This window comes from Triturus cristatus, chromosome 1_2 (genome assembly GCF_964204655.1).
Source record: "Triturus cristatus chromosome 1_2, aTriCri1.1, whole genome shotgun sequence".
Lineage (NCBI taxonomy): Eukaryota > Metazoa > Chordata > Amphibia > Caudata > Salamandridae > Triturus > Triturus cristatus.
The window spans coordinates 874,603,160-874,624,899 of record NC_140580.1 but is presented as its reverse complement, the minus strand read 5'-3'; the positions used below and the strand labels follow the sequence as shown (position 1 = coordinate 874,624,899).

At 44.7% G+C, this 21,740-nt stretch overlaps 1 protein-coding gene across 3 annotated transcripts in view; it reads left to right on the top strand.

The window, feature by feature from the left end:
- PLCH2 (phospholipase C eta 2) overlaps positions 1-21,740 on the top strand; it is a 1,499,317-nt gene that overhangs the window by 185,107 nt on the left and 1,292,470 nt on the right. For all 3 annotated transcript variants that reach the window (XM_085609277.1, XM_085609254.1, XM_085609285.1), the window contains exon 2: positions 19,333-19,943. In XM_085609277.1, coding sequence (XP_085465403.1) covers positions 19,793-19,943 — 151 coding nt within the window. In that variant the 5' untranslated portion in view covers positions 19,333-19,792. The remainder of the gene's footprint in view (positions 1-19,332; positions 19,944-21,740) is intronic.

The window sequence follows — 21,740 nt, the reverse complement described above, 5'->3', positions numbered from 1 at the left end:
GGTTGTCCGCTTCAAGGAGAATGGTGCTATGCCTTGAAATGCATTTATACTATTGAGGGTAGATTTGTAGTAGGGGTGCATGAGGAATAGATTATTTCAGTGTCAATGTTAGTTTGACATGACTGTCTATTACCACACCAGGCAATGTGGCCAGCATGTTTGTGTTTTTGTAAGTACACATCTGCTGGAAAAAAACTAGCATTTTTACAAGTCAAATGTAGGGCCTGCAGTAGAGTTTTGCTCTCTCCTTAGTTTGGAGGAGGCATCCTGCATTTTCTTCCAAGGCACGCTGAGCAGGTCGTTTTTTCCCGCTCTTTTTGGGGCTTGCCTGGGGCACGCCCTGTGAGGTGCTTGAGTGCGTACACACAAGTGGGATTAATTCCTTCCAAGTGTGTAGAAATGTCCAGGTCACCCTTCAGCTCTGGACTGTTTTCTAGTCTCCAGGTAGCAGGTGTCTGAGCCCCCTGACCTGCCTTGAACTTTAAAGACATTAAGCCTGTTTTGCTAGACTGGGATAACATGTACTGCAACCAAATCCTTTATTGAATCCGCCAGAAACACAGCCAGCAGTAACCCCGAAATCCTAAACTCATTTAGAATGCCAACCCTCAACCATAGACTTACACTGGGGTGCATTTTTACCGGATAGAAATGTCCTGACATACGGTTGAGCAGTTATAATGCTAGTCACTTTATGTCTTCCTCTTTTAATGTGTTTTAATTGTTCTATATTCCTGTTATATTAATGAATAGAAAAATTCATTTTCAAATAAATAATTTTTGCTTGACTTTTCTCTTTCTTCACTGTGATCTCTATTGGGTTAGATCTTCCAAGGGAACAATCCTCTAATCATCCAGAGGTGAGTCGAGACTTCTTGACAACTTCTAATGCTGGAAGTCAAGGAAACCTTCTGCAAAAGCAGTATCGAGGGCCATGAGACAGTGAGGAAAACATCAGCACCAAACATTGATCCCGCCCAGCACTTCCTTAGAGCGGAAGAGTCTGGGAGCAGTGGCGTAGCAAGGGTGGCTGGCGGCTTTTGCGGGACAGCAAGGGCAGGAATCACCAGCACCCCCCCCCGCTCTTACATGCGACTACCACAGGCGGCAAATGCAGGGACCGCAACAGGCGGCTACAGGTCTAGCTACGCCGCTGTCTGGGAGAAAGGCTTGAGAGTGGTAGTAGGTGGCACTATGAATCGATGATCGAGGAAAGTGGTTGCTCTGGCCTATCTGACTGTAGTCCCAGGCACAACTGCTACGCAACACCCAGGTGCTCACAGTTCCCAATACTTGTACTACTCCTTTAGCAAAAGCCCAGGCACTTCAAGTGAAGCACGGTGATCAAAACTTGACACACTTACTGAAGACCCAAAAATAGGCCCAAAACAAGAAAGGGCATTTGAGTGAAAGAAGTTCCCTATTTAACCGGGACAGTAAAGTGATGGACAGAGACGAACCTAGCTGAGTGACATGCAACTAACTACCATGGCTGAAATAAACATATGTGGTCTGTGCCTGGCACTGGACACACATACAAAATGGGAAGACATGGTAGTGAACTAGTACAGTTTTCAGTCTCAAACTTCAAATCCTTCCAAAGGGAAGGCAACACACTTACTTGCACAGACACACCACTTCACTCCACTGACTGCGCATGTCCACAAACCAAACCACTCTCTGAGCTGGGATGTAGAGGCCAGTAATGACTGGGAAGTTACCCCTGGACTCATGAATGTGCTCTGAAGCCAAAAAGATGTCAGGCAGTGCTCTGTATGAATTGCAAATAACAGTAACAAAGGGAAAGTAAAGGACTGATAAGAAAGAGACAGAACCATGAAAAATGAGCATGGAACGGGGACATAATGCTGCAAATATATAGTCACAAGCGGGCATATTAGACCCTGTTTCACTAGCTTCTACTAAGCCTTCACTCATTCCTCCTTCTGCTCCTAACTGGTCAATGAGTCAGCAGTAGCTACATTGTTGGGATGTCTGTGAAGGCCTGGTTCTTTGGCAGTGGCCTGTGCTTTGCTTAAACTGAGTAATGAGTCGAAAGCATCAGATCTACTGGGTCGGGTGACTGTCAGAATAAGGTGACACTGAAGTTTTAGGTGAGTGAGCACGAGTGCTAGAGGATATGAAAGATGTGCTTGTGAGAAGGTTTAGTCTGACTCCACGCAGGACTTGATGGAGATACAGATAACATCAATATGCAACCAGAGCGACCTTGATGCATAGTGAGAGCAAGAGCTTGGCTGCATCTGTAAATGACGGAAACAGTGGTTATGAGAATGGAGAAGGCCTCACTGGTCACTGGGTTTCTGTTTCCAGCATTACAATGGTGGACCACAACCTTTTACCTGAGAAGTTTATCTCGATGCAGAGAACTAGCACCGCTGGAGCCATGGACTCAAGTGTTGCAGAGTTTCAGGTTGACACGTAGATCTTCCGAGTGGGAGCAATGTCATCCAAGTGAAGGAAGGGATACTCATAGAACACACAGGAGATGTCTTCTTTGGCATTGACTTCATTCAATTTAGCATGGTGAGTGCTCATCGGACTTGTTGGTGTAACTCAGGAGTTGAGATGCTTGCGAAAGAGATTCAACTTGTAGACCTGGACATTGTTCTGGGTGACCCTGCATGGCGGAGTCTGTAAAGGCAGGGGCTTAAAAAAGTCTGCCTTTCTGAGGAAAGAATCTGTGCCTGGAGCTCAGTTAATGGTCCTTAAGGACCTCCCTCGGTAGAAAAGGTATGGACCTCAACATTGCACACTCAGTGTCTCCTTTATGAAAAGTGGCACATCGCTGGTTGAAAACAGCAATACAACACTTTTCATTGTGCGTTCCTTGTGACACCATGGATGTGCCGTATTTACACTACGGCGCTCCATGTTGCAAGGATTGAACATATATGTCAGGAATCCTGACGTATCTATTGGCGCAGTAATTACGTAATGACGCATTGCTGGAGTGTGTCGGAAAACAGACGCAACACCAGCAATGTGTCATTACACATGGGCAAGTCCCATGTGAAAGGCCCGGCGTCAGTCCATACGCCTGCTTGAATCAGACCTAAGGGTTTGACGCAGTGAAGTCGTAGAAGTGGTGCAGCGAAATCTCATAGAGTTCACTGTGCCACTACTATGAGGCTTTTTTACCGGGGGAACAACCACCCTGCATACATTATACTTGACACAGATATGATGTACCACAGGGCTTTACAAAGTGACGCATCTGCCTAGATATGTTACTTTGTAAATAGGGCACCATGTGGCGCATTGATTATGCTGCCGCAGCGTCACACAAAAGTGACGCAACAGCGGCATAAGCCCTTCATAAATAAGGGCCTCAATGTTGTCTCTCAGGTGATGGTCCTTAGGGACCCGTTTGTGCTACTCGACGGGTCTACTACTGGAGATGGGGATAAGGCAAAACCAAATCAGGTTCAGATGGCATGTACCAAGATGACTTGCTGTAGGAACCAGAGGCGATCCTACGGTGCCTGGCACCTTCTTTTTAAAAATACTGTGCAGCTTATCTTATCAAAACCCTAACACAGTTCAGATATATACACTTAAGTAAAAAACTTTTGAATTTACTCAACCAACCATTAAAACATGATTACAACTTGTTGCCTATAACGTTATATTATCATGATTTGTATGGCACCTTTTATCATTAGTATGACACGAAAGGGATTATTACTCTAGGTACAATTTTCACATGATTATGGGACTTCGGTTGACCAGTTTTGATGGTTCTTTAGTTGTGCATGGTTAGTAGAGATTTAGTAAGTGCATCTTTCAGTAATGTGTTTGTTTTGGGTAATGTCAAAGTAAAATTAGTTTGATTGTCCTAAAACTCTTTGTTGTATATTATAGGCATGAATCGTGTGCTGAAAGATTTTGCTGTTTTTCATTGAGTTGTGTTGTCAGTTGTCCATAGTCCGGCCAATGCAGATTCTTATCAAACCAGCATTTCTATCCAGACAAACAGTTATGTTGCAACATTGGGCGTTAATGGTGGTGCGGTGTATTTAAGCTAGCTTTATCTGAATTGTTGTAAATTGTATGTTGATGTGGAGCGGGGATGTGAAATTGAGTTGACAGCACTTTGCTAACTAAATTCCTGCATTAGGATCTGTATTTTGACAATGATTGTATCAGGAGTTTTGTCTTGTGTTTTATGTTTGAGAAAGGCAGATTGAAAGAGTGAGGTGAAAGGTGTGGCTAGTATTGTTGAATGGTAGTGGTGAGTGTGGTTGAGTATTGGTTTAGTCAACTACTTAGTGTATCAGTGCTGTGTTGGATGTGTTAGGAGTTCTATCGAATGTGTTCTGTTAGATGTTAGTGAGTGGATTGTCATAATGTCAAATCTCTGACAATATTGCAGATGTTTGTGGAGTTGCATATATGCAGGTGGTAGTTCACGGAGTTCCGTTGAACTCTGCAAAGTGACAAAAAAACATGCGGAGTTCCACAAGTGGCGGAGTGCAGTGCAAACTGCTGTTCGTGCTGATATTACTTCTCGAGTAGACATTCTACTCGGGCAGCAGCTCGCGACCGCCAACTTATTGTTAGCGAGTGCGAGTGGTGAAGAAACTCCGCTGCACTATGTGGAGCGGAGTTTTCTGCACTCCGCGAGCTCTGTGGAGCGCGAAGTGCAGAAAAATCCACAAACTCCGCAAACGGAGCAGAGTTTACCGCCCAGATCTACTTTTAATATAACTGATGGAATTGTTTTTTTATGTTTAGCCACCAGCACTTTATCATTCATTACTGCTTGGTGGATACATTTCTGGAGTCTTGCCTTCTTAGAGAAATCTACATAACACCGACCAAGCCGGAGGAGAAAGGGATCACTAAGGATGTTGTCACGTCTCCAATAGTAGCCTGCATGGAGGTTATGTCATCTTGAAATGCAATAATACATTTTTCTACAGTTTGGGCCATACAGCAAATTAATCAATTACCATCAGACTTTTAGAAAGCATCTTCATTTACAGTTTTAGTACTTGAATTACTAGAATGTTTTTCTCAAATAATATTTTAAAAAATCTTGTTTGATCTAATTCATTTAAAGATGGGGGGGGGTCTGCCTTTTTATAGCTGTACCTCAGTGACTGCATAAAGGGTTAGATTCTGCAATGCCCTTTCTGGCCCTCTCTGCAACTCCTAAAGGCAGCTAATGCAGAGCTCCATAATTCTCCATGCCTGCTTCTCCTTAACCCATCTGACGCTGCATACAAACCCTGTACCTCCATGGGCTGCGGGCATCCTTGGCATCAACTGCTGCCAGATCAGCTGCAGGTGAAATACTTGATATGCCGGGCAGAGCACAGACATGCCTGATTTTGAACTTTTCGAGTGAGTATCCAGGGTGTCCTGGAAACAGACCTGTGCTTTCTGGGAAGACATTGGGAGTGAGCAAGAACATGACATTACTGATTTACAAAGACTCACTCAACCCTAAATTAAAAACGTAATTAAAAAGATTTTTTTTGTTCCAAAAATACCTGTTCTGGCTTTGCCTGCTTCCAGCCAGAGTTGTTTGCAAGCAACGTTGATTGCGCAGCGCGTAACAAGGAGTGAATTTGGCTCATATCTGACACAACAAGAACCGCCCAGTGAAAACATTCCAGATGCTAACACCACAGAATGAAATTCAAATGACAAGTGACTCATCTTATGCAGGTAGAGCTGGTAGCATGGAGCAGTCAGAGCAAATATGATTCCATTGCATTGTATTTGTATTGATATAGCACTTTCCATACAGCTTGCGAGGCCTAAGGCGCGTTTCTCGATCCCATAATAATGGCTTTGCTCCCACATTATTATATCAATGATACCCGTAGCCATAATGAAAAGCTTGACTCCAATTTCAAAATGTTTAGGCCCTTAGACTCGGCCTGGGCAAACTCAGTGCAGGAGTTGGCCCCGCAGCTCGTGCGCCAAGTGGTCAGAACCTCAATACGAACAACACGGGACCGCCCAGTTCTTTCTTAGCTGACTTACCACATAGGTTGTTGTCTGGGCCGATCTGTAAAAGAGCAGGGGCCCAAAGCTTTTCTTAGGGGTCTGCAGTCGGTGCAGCTGCATGCCATGGTTGACGAATACAAGGGCGGCCTAGTCTTGAATCCACCTCATGCCGCTCTTCAACAACCCTACACAGTGCCCAAGCAAGGGTCCAGGCGAGCAAAACTGGCCCCGTTCACTGGCTGGATGGTAATAAACAGACACAGTTTGGGAGCAGTGGGCCACTAATATCTCTGAGTCTTAATCCCATTGCACCGGCTGCACTGTTGACAGCTAGGATTGGTAACTAAAATAATGATAAAGTGCCTGAGTCATTTTTTTGTAGGCACATGTATCTGTGTGGAGTATGAGCCTACAAAATGACTTAGGTAGCACTGGCAAAAACCAGTGGTAAAGTTATTAGGTCACCAAGGCAAGACCTATTGATTTTGCCAATGCTTGTTTTATATCTGCTTTCTCCCTTTGTCACCGTTACCACTCTTTCTTCTTCCTCATTTCACACACCTTCACTGCCTGTCTATCCCTTGGTCTGCATCAAATTCTGATGAGGAGAAATAAGTCCAAGTCCCCCAAAAAGGAGTCCACCACCTGCATCCACCGGCTCAAATTAAAAACTGGTTGTTATGTTTTACTTAAGACTTGACAGAAGGGTATTCTCGAGATTTTTCAACAGGTCAAAGTAGGTAGGGCTGGGGCGGACTCTGACACAGTTCAAGTGCCCACTAACAGGGTCGTAGCTGCATATAGGGCAATCTGGTAGTGCCTAATAGGCAAGTCTGACAGGCTATTTTTTAAACACGGAGAGTGAGAGAATAAACAACACAGTTGCGTTCTCCCAATCAATCTTTTTATCACAATCAGCAACTGTTGCCAGAAAAGTAGACCCACACGGTCTTCTAATGTAATGGAGTATTACTACAATATCTACTCCGTCGGGTGGAATATCAAAGATATTGAAGGAAAAGCCTCACTCACATAATAGTGACATGCTTCATCATAGGCAATTACTCCACACCCAGATAAGGTGGTACTATCTGGGCGGACTCGACCAAAGATATAATGGGAGTGCTTAGATAAGTGATTGACTGGTTAAGCAGGGAACCAGATTTTAAATAAAAATACCTACGAGTATACCCCTACTCGGTCCTTTATTCTGGGGTACTCGTGGTACCATTAAAAAGTTTGTATTGGGGTTTTTTTTAACATAATTTCATTCAAATATACCCTCATATAAGTGCCAACATGTTTCGGCCCATGTTGATAGCCCAATCGGGTCTGGGGGCCTTCGTCAGGGCGATGTATTTCTGTTCCTTATCTTTAAGGTCCCTGCCTTGAGTATGTGCATGTGCTACATGCAACCCAAACGTGAGGCCTAATGCACTCACCTGTACGTCTTGTACTCGAAATCCAGTAGGTTTTCTACTGGTCGATGCCTACTAGCATCATGCAGACCTCATGTGTCAAGGTGATGTCCTGTAGTCAAACATTCATCAAGGATGCATCACCGCTAATCCACCTATTGGGACACATCGTCTGCCGTCGAGGGCACATGACACATGTGAGTGAGGCTTTTCCTTCAATATCTTTGATATTCCACCCGACGGAGTAGATATTGTAGTAATACTCCATTACATTAGAAGACCGTGTGGGTCTACTTTTCTGGCAACAGTTGCTGATTGTGATAAAAAAAGTCTGACAGGTTAACATGTGGCCTGGTTGTTAGCAGTTTGTGACCCTATTTTATGATCAGGTGGGCCGGTTTTTGCTGTTGATTTCCCTAGTATTACCACAGACATTGCCTTCATCAAGCACATATGCATGCAGCCTCCCATACCTTGCAAAACACATTGTGCCTTATTTATGAGGCCTTACGCTGCCATTGCATCAATTTTTGTGACGCTACGGCGGCGTAAAAAAATGCAGCACACTGTGTCATATTTAGAAAGTGATGCATCAAGGCAAATGTGTCAATTTGTAAACCCCTGCGCTACATTCCTCCTGTGTCAGGTATAATGTATGCAGGGTGGGCGTTCCGACGACGCAGAAAATCCTCATAGAAGTGTTGCAGTGAAATATTTGCGATTTCACTGTGCCACTTCTACGGCCTCACTTGCCCTATGTGAAATGACACATTGCTGGAGTTACGTCTGTTTGAAGACGGTCTCCAGCAATGAGCCATTTTGACGCCGACAGATAGGTCAGGATTCATGACATATTTGTCAATCCTTGCGACATGGAGCGCCGTACAGTAAATACGGCGCTTCCATGGTGTCGCAATGAGGGCGCCCTGAAAAGTGTTGCATCGCTCTTTTATCGCAGGGATGCAACACTTTTCATAAATGGGGCCCATTGAGCACATCTCTACATGTTCAAAGCTGCACTGATTTGAGGACGTGGGAGACATTTTTCGCTCTCTAAATTACTAACGGCGTCACTTTCATTTTGGTGCCCAGCCCTTTTTTCTATCTCAGTCCGACCCCGCACACCACCCCTTTCAGTCTTACCGATGCATACCCTCAGGGGTGCCAGGTTTGAGAGCAGTTTCACCCTCCTCTCCATGACAACCCCCAGGAAGCTGTATTGCTGCGATAAAAGAGTATTCACAGCTGCCATCAAAGAACCCACAGCTTATGAAACCCCCCTCTCACTTTTAAGTGGTGGGGAGGAGAAAGCAGCTGGCTTTTATTCAGTGTGCTAGGGGTTGGCAAAACAAAGTGTGGTGGGTTGTTTGATCTGTCGGTGTCACCAGAGCCAGGGTCTTCTAAGTGTACAGTGCCCACCAGAGCTGGGCCTCTCTGCTGCCTGCCTTCTCATTAGCACCAGCAAGCTTGTAGTTACAGAGCCGGTGCAGCCAGCCTGACCCCAAACCAGGGTCACCCAGGCCAGACTGAGGAAGTAAGATAGCTTAGTGGGTCAAGTCCTGGCAGTAGCGAGCCCTGTGTAGGATCTAAAATAGTTTGAACTGTTCAATCTTCCCAGGGTGGGGATTGATTTCTTATTGCAAAGCTCTAGACACATTGCATACTTACAGGCAGTGTAAGATGGCCGCTGCATGGCCAGGCCACACGCGAGAGCCTCACACACTGCTCACGCCTTCCCACATAGGCCACATACCTCTCCAACCGAACACAGAAGTTGGTCTGTAATTGCTCTGGCAGGATAGAGCGCCATGATGCTTCTCTAGTTCCAGTTCTGCGCTATACAAGTAAGAGATAACATAACACTAAAATCAGACAGAGATACCATAACATTAAGGCTCCCAGCTTTGCGTTTTTACTGATTTTTACAGATAAATACAGACATAAAACAATGTGTTTCCTGTCTGTATTTATTTTTAAAAGCATAAAAATACTGAAAATGATGCTTCTTGTGGGTGACTCTTCATGCTGTCTTTGTGATTTCCAGGACAACAGCTGAGCAGGGAGACAGCATGGGGAGTTCAAAAAAAAGGCGAGAGTTCCCTAAATTCAGGCATATGTTAACAAATATTCGTATTATAATGCTGATATACCTGTGGGTGTAGTGTTTCGCTATATTTGGTTGCTTAATTTGCTAAAATGCAACAGGCATCAAAGTACCAGTGCATGTTTATCAGTTAAATGTGGAAATATAAAATTTTACGAACCCATTTATTCTCAAAATACAAAATTATTATGGATAAAGGCCAATAAGATGGCCCAAAAATAAATCTGGATAAATATAGACGGAAATGTTAAAAATGTAAATAGCCCAACATATATTATACCCGGTGAACGCTACAGGCTCATTAATGGGTATTCAGTTCTATACCTACCATCTTCCTCAAACAAATGCAGCCAACAAAGTGGCCTACTGTCAGGCTGATATAATGGAGTGCTCACTAGCCCACCTCATTGACTCGTGGTCTGCCCAATTCCAGATAGACGTTTACAATACTACCATTCTGAATGATGCCTACTTATCTAGGTCTCGCATATACCTTTCAAGCAGTGTACCACAAAGTGACCTCAAGGGCATTGCTATTTTCCTATTTGCCGTAACACAGGCCCCTGCATCCCCTGGGGTGCAAGGGACCCCAAGCTCCAGGGTGCCCCCTCAGCCCAGTACTCTGGCTGGTGAGCTCCTGATTGAGTCTGGACTGGAGAGGACCCCTCCACGTACCTTGCAGGGGGCTCCGTCAGACTTCCTATGCCAGTGGCAACCACATGTACGTCTCTTGCAAGTGATACATTAAAGCCACTGTTGGAGTTGCCTTAAGGCATTGTTCTGAGGAAAGGGAGCATGCAAACTGCAAAATATAATTTTACTACACAAATCCTTGCACCAGACCTGTGTGAAGCATGAGACCTGGGATACATGTAACAATGCTGCTGATAAATACTGATTGTGAAAATACAAATACTCAAAAATTCAAGAACAATTGGAAATATCTAAACCATCTGCCATGCCCTGTCGTGCGAATTAATTTTTCCTTTTCCTTGTTTTTTCCTCTTTCTATGTGTGCTGCCTGGGAAAATGCCTGTGTATTGTTTTTTGTGCAGGAACGTGTACTTTCCTGCACATAAACAATCCTGCTTACAATCCAGGCACCCTTGCTGCTGTATTGGTCATAAGCAGCACATTGTGTGCTTTCGCTGGAAAAAGACAGGAATGAGATATATAATGTTAAATACGGTGCATTTCTGCCCTTTCCTTGTCATGCAGCACAGCGCAGCGCTGCAAGGTGGCTTGCTGCTCTGCATGACTATTTGATAAACATGCCAGAGTGTTTCGTTTATTTTGTAACAGTTACTTTGGGCAGGAGATGTTATTTGTGCCAATTCAAATTAATCTGGTTGATTGTGGATTTCTTAAACATGTGATGTGACATATCCTGTGCAGCACTATCCGTACTGTGTGATAATTTCCGTCCCAGTTTTTACCTCCAACCTTTTGCTCCATTCAAAATTGTTATTTCGTCTTTAGGTGGGGCACTCGCCAATTCTCACCTCTGATTTTGGTTTCCATTGACTTTGGTTTCTGCCCAACACTTTGAGATCTGTTTACAGAAACTTTCCCTCTTGGACTTCCGAACCACCCTTTCTCTGCCCTGAGCAAGGTTTACTGCAGTCACAAAAGGGACATTTGCTGGCAAGTTCAGGGCCTTTAATGACATCACATTTAGCCAACATCCTATGACCTGTCTCTTCTGGGAGACAAGGGATGGGGTGAAGGAGGAGTCTGCATTTCATGGCATCCAGCTAAGCAGAGTGATGGGCTCTAAAGAGCACTGTTAAGACAGCTGACCAGTGCTTAATTTGAGCAGGTGGTTTCAGGTGCTCGGCACCAGCAGTTAATTGGCAACACCAGCGCTTGTGTCAGACTAATTTAGAAACTACCATAACAACAGTTAATTATTAATTGAATATGCATTAAAAATTAGCATTACCTGCCGCCCAAGCAATTCTTATAGTTTAGGGGCCTGAATTAGTCCGAATTGGCACACTTGTAGGAGTGTGTTGGTTAGTATTGTGTTGTTACTATCATTGGCAGCATGGCAGGTGCAATGTGTGGGGCAAGCTGCAGTGGCCTCCTGACCAGAGTCCTGGCACTAATTTTTTTTGCAAATCAAGAACTGCAGCTGACACTGTTCTCAAGGAGATGTCTGCGGTGAACTCAATAAACACCTAGAGGATGTGGTAGTTCAGCGTGTTGTGCGCCTGCTGCAAAAATCAGTGTATAACCTCATCAGCTTCAAGAAACACCTTCCATTCTTGTGAGTACTGTAGTGTCCTCAATGAGACACCAAGGCAGCCTCATAGGAAAGTGTGTTCAACACTGCTGCACACATCTGATTGCAACACTTGCTGCCATGGGCGTCCGCGGGGGGGGGGGGGGCAAGGAGGGGCGCTTGCCCCACCCCCCCCTGGAGCGCCCCTCCTTGCCCCCACTGCAGACGCACATGCTTTTACGGATGCCTTTTGTCCGTAATTCTGGGCCCTGCAGGAAGCAGAGCTGTTCCCTGCCAGAGGCCTCAACTCCCTGATGGGGAGCCTCTCTGGGCCCTGCAGGGAGCAGAGCTGTTCCCTGCCTGAGCCCTCAACTCCCTGATGGGGAGCCTCGCACTCCTCCTCGTAGCCCCTCCCGCCCATTGCCATTCTGTCTGTGGCTGATTACCACATACAGAATGACAATGGCCAGTTAGAGCTGCTAAAGCATACAGCCAGGCCCGGTTCTAGAGGGTGGGCCTGGCCACCCCAGGCCATTAAGAACTGAAAAATACGTTTTTCACTCTGTTTCACTGGGGTATGAAGTCTCGTGGGCTGTACCTCATTGCTTATTTAAATATTAATACCATTGACATACGTTAGTTTCAGGCCTGAGGAGTGGTAAGAAATTCTGCAGGGATAGTAGCGGCCTAGATAAACAAATGAACATCACAGACATCGTGAACACTTTCACTCACGCTAAAGAGGCTGCAGGCTCCGATCACAAGGTTCCTAGGAGCTGAAAACAGTGATGTAACAGAAACGTATTGCAAAGGATTTTCCTTTTCCCAGAAAAGTGAATACAAATGTGTACACAATTAGAATACAGATTCACTCGGGGTATGCTTTATTTTCTTCCCGCTTTGAGGCTGTTAAAAACTTGCAGCATTACATGAAAAATAAATTAATAGAAAAAGTGAACAAAAGAAAAGTTTTATCTTGTCATTGGCTAAATGAAAGAACATTCTATGCATCGTTACATTCATTCATACAACATTCATATGTATGTTGATGGTTTCAAATGATAGAATGATTCCTTCTGCAGGGACCTATGGGTCGGGCTACTGGAATTATGCGATTGTGCCGATGCTGTGTTTTTCTCATATTTGTTGATTTGCCAAATAATGCATTATGTGCTAAATAATCTGCAGATTAAAAAATATATATTCTAGCTCAAAACCTTCTAAAAAGGCAGCAACATGTGCAGGCGCACAGTGGAAGATCTTTTCCAAAGGTTGATTGGTTACCTTTCTGTTGCTTATTGCTATAGTTTGGTGTTAAACTGGTACCAATAAGGTGCATTCTATGCCCAGACAGTGTTAACAAGTGTAAAGAAGTCAAAATAATTAAATAATACTCACAAAATGTGCAGCATCATGCCACATAATTTACCTTTTCTTGTTGCATTCTTTAGTCAACCCTGACACATAATTTAGCCTTCCCCTGCCTTCCCCTGCAGCATAATTCCAGTGGCCCTGCCCACGTGTAACAGGTAAGACACTTTAATTATTCTCAGCATGGTCACCTCAGGATTTCATTCTTCTGAGGCTGATAAAATGGGTCGAATAATAGGAACTCTTGTGGCTATATGTGAGGTTCCCATAGAGTGGAATGGCCAAAAGAAGCAACATCTCAGACAAAAAGACCTGGACAGACTCAAAGCCAGATGGGAGAACGAGAGGCCCAATACAAATGGATTAAAGGAGGGGTTCCAGGGGGATAATTTTAGGGTTCAGGGTGGGTATGGGTTTTGGGGTACCGGGGGGTAATTTTAGAGTTCAGGGCAAGTGTGGGCTTTAAGGGGCCAGGAGGGTAATTTTAGGGTTCAGGGCAGGTATAAGTTTTTTGGGGGCAGGGGTAATTTTAGGGTTCCGGGTGGCAATGGGTTTTGGGGTGCCAGGGGTATAATTTTAGGGTTCATGGTGGGTATGGGTTTTGGGGTAGCAGGGTTTAATTTTAGAGGTTCAGGGTGGGTATGGGTTTTGGGGTGCAAGGGGGGGACATTTTAGGGTTCAGGGCGGGTATGGGTTTTGGGGTGCCAGGGGGACAATTTTAGGGGTCAGGGCGGGTATGGGTTATGGGGTGCCAGGGGGCTAATTTTAGGGATCAGGGAATGTATGAGTTTTAAAGGGCCAGGGGGGTAATTTTAGAGTTCATGTGTGCTCTAATTGTTGTCCAGTTTCAAATGCAGAATTCATCACTTTTTTTTCTCAGCTTGGCCTGAGCATTACCCGACCCTGATTGTCTGCTATTTTAGCCCCACCCCTATTGATTAACATTAGCCACGCCCCTTCATTTGCCAGATTAGCCCCCCCTGGAAAAATTTCTGCGGACGCCCATGCTTGCTGCAAACATCTGGTTGTAGCATTGGCATCCCGTGTTCCAAGCTCAGTGGATGGACCATTCTATCTATAAGAGGTTATGTCATGCCGTTGGCTCTTTCTTATATGGCGCTTTCCACCATTGCTAAGACACCGTAGCACTTAGTCATCAGGGCGTCATTTAGTGTGGAGCTGGAGGGCACCGCGGTTTGATAGTGCATGCCGTTTGCTGGGCGGTTGCACATATTAGTGAAGGACAAAAAACAACTCCATTAGTGGTCTATGTCTCTTAAACTCTAGGATATCCTGTTTATCAGTGCACTCTAACTGTCCATCAGCAACACAGAAACTGTAGGCTCCTGTCTGTCCTTCTGGGACTCTGGGCTCCTGCAGAGACACCCGCTGATATCCGAAGAGCACGGGCGGGGCAGCGTGCCAGAGCTTGCCGAAGAGCATAGGGCGCGGCCAGGCCGACAAAGGCATCCGAACAGTAGCTGAGCGGTAGCTCTCTGGTCTGATGACGGATGTGTACAGTGCGTTACCTCATGCGCCGTCCTTCAGAGAGAGCACAGGAGGCTGATACTGCCTGTTCATAAGAGATTGATACCACAGGAGGCTGATACTGCCTGTTCATGAGAGACTGATACCACAGGAGGCTGATACTGCCTGTTCATGAGAGACTGATACCACAGGAGCAGATACTGCCTGCTCATGAGAGACTGTGCCACAGGAGGCTGATACTGCCTGTTCATGAGAGACTGATACCACAGGAGGCGGATACTGCCTGTTCACGAGAGACTGATACCACAGGAGCAGATACTGCCTGCTCATGAGAGACTGTGCCACAGGAGGCTGATACTGCCTGTTCATGAGAGACTGATTCCACAGGAGGCTGATACTGCCTGTTCATGAGAGACTGATACCACAGGATACTGATACTGCCTGTTCATGAGAGACTGATACCACAGGAGGCTGATACTGCCTGTTCATGAGAGACTGACACCACAGGACGCTGATACTGCCTGTTCATGAGAGACTGATACCACAGGAGGCTGATACTGCCTGTTCATGAGAGACTGATACCACAGGAGGTTGATACTGCCTGTTCATGAGAGACTGATACCACAGGACACAAAAACTGCCTGTTCATGAGAGACTGATACCACAGGAGGCTGATACTGCCTGTTCATGAGAGACTGATACCAGAGGAGGCTGGTACTGCCTGTTCATGAGAGACTGATACCACAGGAGGAGAGACTGATACCACAGGAGGCTGATACTGCCTGTTCAAGAGAGACTGATACCACAGGACACTGATACTGCCTGTTCATGAGAGACTGATACCACAGGACAAGAGCCGGTACTGCCTGTTCATGAGAGACTGATACCACAGGAGGCTGATACTGCCTGTTCATGAGAGACTGATACCACAGGAGGCTGATACTGCCTGTTCATGAGAGACTGATACCACAGGACAAGAGCCGGTACTGCCTGTTCATGAGAGACTGATACCACAGGAGGCTGATACTGCCTGTTCATGAGAGACTGATACCACAGGAGGCGGATACTGCCTGTTCATGAGAGACTGATACCACAGGAGGCTGATACTGCCTGTTCATGAGAGACTGATACCACAGGACACTGATACTGCCTGTTAATGAGAGACTGATACCACAGGAGGAGAGACTGATACCACAGTAGGCTGATACTGCCTGTTCAAGAGAGACTGATACCACAGGACACTGATACTGCCTGTTCATGAGAGACTGACACCACAGAACAAGAGCCGGTCCTGCCTGTTCACGAGAGACTGATATTCAACAATCCTGCCCAAATATCAATGAAATTAGCCAAAATAAATATAGTTAAATAGAATTAGAAATGACAACAAATAAATCTTTATGAATATTTATCTGGGTAGGAATCTGGGACCTGAAATCAGCATCCGACAAACTTACAGTACAAAAGACCTGGTAAAAAAGTATTGCCTCCGAGATGTATGAGTGAATGTACCTTAAAGGTCTGCCTCAGCCCACCCTGTCCAACAGTAATGGCGAGAGTCAAAGCCTGACCGCTCGAAGGACGCTCTGTGGACATGTTCCCATTACCTCCTTAGCTTCTCCTTTGAGAGCCCAAGTGATGGCTTCCACCTCACCCCAGGCGGTATCAGCCCCTGTGATAACTGTCTCTCATGAACAGGAAGTATCAGAGTCCTCTGTTAAATGTCTCTCATGAACGTTGAAAATAGTATTTTCACATATTATTATGAAAAATGTGCACTCGTGTTTGCTTGTCTGCTGGTTTTTGCCCTCTATTGGGTAGCCGCACAGAATAAAAGGATCGCCCAGGTTCCGTGAACGATTTGGGACCATGTACATTACGGGGGGCGGTGGGTGTAAAGAATATGGGAGCGAATATATTATTGTAAATAGATTCAAGTTTTCTGGAGTTGTACTCCTCCATTTTGAGTCTTGCTTACTTTCATTAGTCCTACAGGATCCTGATTCTTACAGCTTCTATTTTCACCACCAATCCATCAACCACCCAACTAGCCCCTCAACTCCTATAAACAAGGACTATAGGCCTCCTTATGCAGGATACTGTTCCCTGATCCCCTGCTACTTGTGGGCGGTACCGGTAACTGCTAATGCATTGAAGAGCTTCTGCCTCAAACCATTATCCATCTTCTGCTCTCAGATATCTCAAGCAGAGGGACTATCCCCAAAAGCGGCACATTGCCACAATCTATGCAGAGTGGGCATGGTTTGAAACTGACGCGCCACGCTCTCCCTGGTCTATGTCACATCTAAAACAGCTAAACACACACTCCTTCTCACCAGGGTCCTAGTCCAAGTCTAAATTGGGTTTTGTTACTTCAGGCTTGGATGTTTGCACCCTTCATTCACCCTTGGATTCCTAAGATTGTATTGTGGTGACAGGGCCGGCTTTAGCACTGGTGGTGTCCAATGCGTCAAACTTTCCTGGCGCCCCCCCCCCCCATTACCGCCTCCTTGAATTCCCTCACTACCATTGTGCAAAATTGCCCCATATCCCACCGTAGACACTCTCTCACAAGCATTTAATTTGTTTTAAAGCGTTAGTAAAGGCTCACTTAACTAATCCACTCAGCTAGCCACATAAAATACAGATCTGTGATCTGCACAGTGCGCGTTCATAGCAGCAGGCATGTTAACCCTCCGTGCTACTTTATGGCGAGTCAAAACTGCCACTAGACAAAACTCTGATCTCTCTCTGTGGCAGTAACATTAATCACAAGAGTTATCTTGACATTTTTATTGCTGCCTGAAAGCTGGATGCACAAGGAACTCTGCAGCAGTTACTTTAAATCATAAATTATTGCTAACCACAGAGCTATCCCCTTCCAGGTCAGTGTCCAGTGTGGCCATACCGCTGGCACGGCCCTAAAGCCGGCCCTGTGTGGAGTTACTACAGACTCGTCAGTTTACAAACAATGTAAGCAGCACCTGAACGATAAGTCCCCGGATTTACAGATATTCAGGCATCGCTGTATGAAAATCTGCATCCTTGATTGAGCTGTTGAAAAATTGTGCAGTGTCAGATGCACTAAGAGTTGTGCACTGATGATGTCATCTCCAGAGCACATGCAAAAAAAGTGTGCTTACCCAGATCCTGAACGTTGCACTATGGTTTCAGGGCATGCCAGCACTGTCTTAACTTGCAGGACAAATTCAAACACGGTGACAACCGCCCAAGAGTTAGCTCCTTAAAATGTATACGTTTACAGGCTAGGCTTGGGCAGTGGCTTCCGCCGCACAACCAAGCTCGTGGTGGTGGTGAGAGGGGGTGGGAGGGGCGTCAGGAAGAGGGGGGTGGTTGAGGGTAAAAAATATTTTAAAAAACACGTCTTGCTGTCTGGATTCCGACGGCCACCTCTGTGCTTCACTCCCCGCAGTTTCCTGGGAAGGCATAGTCTGCCCAGCCAATCTATACGCTGCTCTCATGCTATGAGAGCAGGGCCAGGATTGGTCTGAGCAGTCTGCTCTGCCGCTCAGATACTGCTTGGGAGCCTGCGGCTTTTCTCCACAGCCGGGTTGGAGAAATAGAAGTGTGCATGTCTGTTTGGCTGGCCCGAGGCGGCCCGCCAAACTTACATGCACACTTCTAAGTGCCTACTCCTGCCTGTTATGGCCTGGCCCCGCCCCGTATGCACACACGCACGGTCAGCCAGAGCCCCTCAAAGATAAATAAAATGATATTATTGTTCTAATATCATCTTATTTTTCTGTGACGGACTCTGACCAGTGGGGCGAAGCTCCTCCACCATTAAGGAGGAGCCACCCCTGGCCTTGGGAATATCACACAATATCCCGCTTGCCCACTATTTGCACCTGGCTTCTTTTGGCTTTCGGATTTGACACAAAACCAGATCATGCTAGCGTGATAGGTCCGGCTTTTCCTCAAATCCAAGGTGTTTTGTGATGTTGCGTCCCCATTACCGCTTCGTTTGCATACATCGATAGGGTTCTGATGGCAATGCCCCACAATATGAAGCCTTTTTTGATGCTGTGCTTGCGTCACCTTTTGACACTTAAGCTCCTAGGCACGAGAAAGTTGATCAACGCTCCTGTTCTCGTTGTGAAGCACTGTAAAGGGGGTTTTTACAGATGTAGCAAGCTTGCAGCCAACAGACGAATTAGAATCCCTTCAGTTTGCGATTGATGGCTATTTTAAAACACATATTGCCATTAATTGCAATGTATGAGAACAAAAAAAAATTTGAGATGCATGCAGTAGAACGCTCTTCATTAATGCTATTCACTTGCTTAATCAACTTTGCCTCACGCCCGCCATAAATATGGTTATTAACAGCAATCATATATATGCAACACTTTATGTAGAGAAATTCAAACTTTGTTCTATTTTTTAATACATTAGCGATGGTAGATACTATCACAATGAGCACCTCTTAGAGCAGGGGGACTCACAATGCTTTTTTTAAATATTTGTTTTGTATTTTATTTTTGTAGAGCAGAGCAAAGGACATAACAACATATTAGTAAAATTGGTCGTCAGAAATAAAAAATAAAAGAATCCGCACTTTACACTGATACACATTCTTGTTCATTTGTCAACCGAAACCCATAAAGCGTGAATGAACATACCGAATTTTTATCAATGTATCCCAATTGTCAAAAAACTTCCAAACCGCACACAATGCTTTATTTTTTACTAGAATTTAACTGTTTTGTCTCTCCTTCTCCTAGATGACTGAGGTGACCCAGCTCCTCGGTGAGAACCTGCAGTCTCCTTCTTGGACCGGTCTTCTTCCCAGCTCATTTTGTTGTTGACATACTTGGCCGTTCAGCATTCTAGAATTGGATCATCTTCTCTTCAGAAGCAAACTTTGGGTACATTTTGTTGTCCTTTTTACCTCTGCAAAATGTGCAGGTGAAAGCCTACGTTTGTAAGGCGTGCTCCTATTTGTGGAATTAAGCCTTTAATTCGAATGGAAAGTTCCTCTTGCCATTGACGGAATCAGGAACCAGAGTGACATGGGGGGCTCGGGAATGGATTCCATTGGCGGGGACATTTTTTGACTTCATCAACATCCTTTGGAATCAAAGGAACGTGGTTTTCCAGCAAACGAGGATTTGTGCTTGTTTTATTTAAAGTGTTTACGTCTTTAATTACTGGGTCCGGGTCCCCCAAACACTGGAATACAAAATGGAAGTTCAGCACAAAGGGTCATTGTGTGATCTCACTGGGATGACTTCAGTTCCAGAAACCCCTCCATGCCAGAAGAAGTTTCTAGAATCACCTGCTGTGGCTAAGTGCAATTGCCGGCACTTCCTCTCCACAAATGCCATCGGTGTTGGTGAGTGAAGCACGTATACTATTCTGCTTTTGTATCTGACACTCATATATGTTTTAAATTTGTTCTGCAAGAGTTTGCTTTTGGATCCATATGATAATATCCAGTACAAAAACACCCAAATCAAGTACTCAATATAGTTTGTCATGTCTTCGTTTCACATCTTCCAAGCCTCCACGGGCTACTTATTGGAAAGCGATCCATGTTCATGGCAATTTGTATCCGTCATCGAGCCATCCATGGCCTTGATCTAAAATATCTCTAGAAGCAACATTTTCTTATCATTTTGCTTTTGCGCTCAGTTCCTCCTCTCTGCCCTTGTTGGCCATTCCCAGATGTGTCTTTTAACTACCTAGCATCAAAAGTGTAGAACTCCCTCATCCTGCCCCCTCTGCTCTCAACTCAATTTCCTTCTGTTCTATAAAACTCCAAAGACTTTAGTGTTCTCTGGATACATTCCCTTGGGTGCTTTTGGTTGGACAAGTTACTCTGATGAGGTTTAGGCACCAGGACACCCTTTAGGGAAAATTGCTTACTATATAAAATGTAATTAATTCATAAACTCATTCAAGTTGATATTAGATTCAGTTAACAATAATTTCCCTTATAACATCTTAATTGTAATTTAACAGTTAGAAGCATAAAGCATCGTTATAAAAAAACAGTATTTCCCAAAAAATAAAAAGCAACTTGGGCAATATACTTAACAGGAGCTGTGTTACTCCAGAACTATACACTCTAACAAATTTTAAGAGAGGTACTGAACAGAGGTAAAGCCTCTGATTACTCTCTAGTTCATACTCGCCCCCCGTTCAATGTCACTAGCTTTGGTAAACCTCCCCTCTCCTTTCCACATGAGATGACTTTGTAGCTCTACACCTGAACCCTCCTGCTCAGTCATTACCTGACAACAGAAATACGTTCTTTTTACACCTTTTCTACCACTGTTTGTTTTAAAGATTTGCACATTGTTCACTAGGATTATTTTAGTAAAGTCTTTCAAATGAAAGCTCTTGCTTGGTTTACTTGTTTTTTCTGCATAAGAGTAATTTCATTTATTAAATCATGAAACCTTTCGTAAGAAATAACTTATCTCACCACACTCTACAGAACAAAAACAATAATTACACCATTGCTAATTATTTTATGGGAATTATGATAAATCCCCAAATTCAGTCACTATCCTTTAATAATTAAAATCTTGTAAGATTCTCAAAAGCCCTGGAACACTCCTTACATAATCTCTGTTCACTTTTTTTCATTAAACCTGTAAGCACCAATAAACAGTAAGAAAGATATTTTTACCTAGTGTGTTTGCAAGTATAAACCATGCGTATGATAACCTCTGGAGTCTGTGCAAATGTTAATCTTCTGATAGCTACTCACTGCCATCTTCCCAAACTCGTGTATAAGAGAATAGGACACACACGAGGAGTACCAGAGCTGCCAAAGGTCCATCCGCGAATGACGACAGCGCTCCATCTGTGGTCATCAGCTTTGAGGAGGCAGCCAGGCGATGACTGCCTCTGTGCTGAATGAAAGACATGGCCCATGGGTGCCAGTTCAAGGGGCTGTATAGACAGATGGTGACTGCACCCTAACATCTTGTAATCAAGAAACAATTCATTTATATGTTATGACTAGTTTGAGGTCAATCATACCAGCCCAAAATCCTATTGCATCTGAGACATTGCCTACCAGTAAATCGTCATTGAAAGTAAATTATTTTTTTTACCTTCCCACCCTGTATCTTGCATAAAGCATGCAATATAGTGGGTACATAACCATCATTTCATTTTT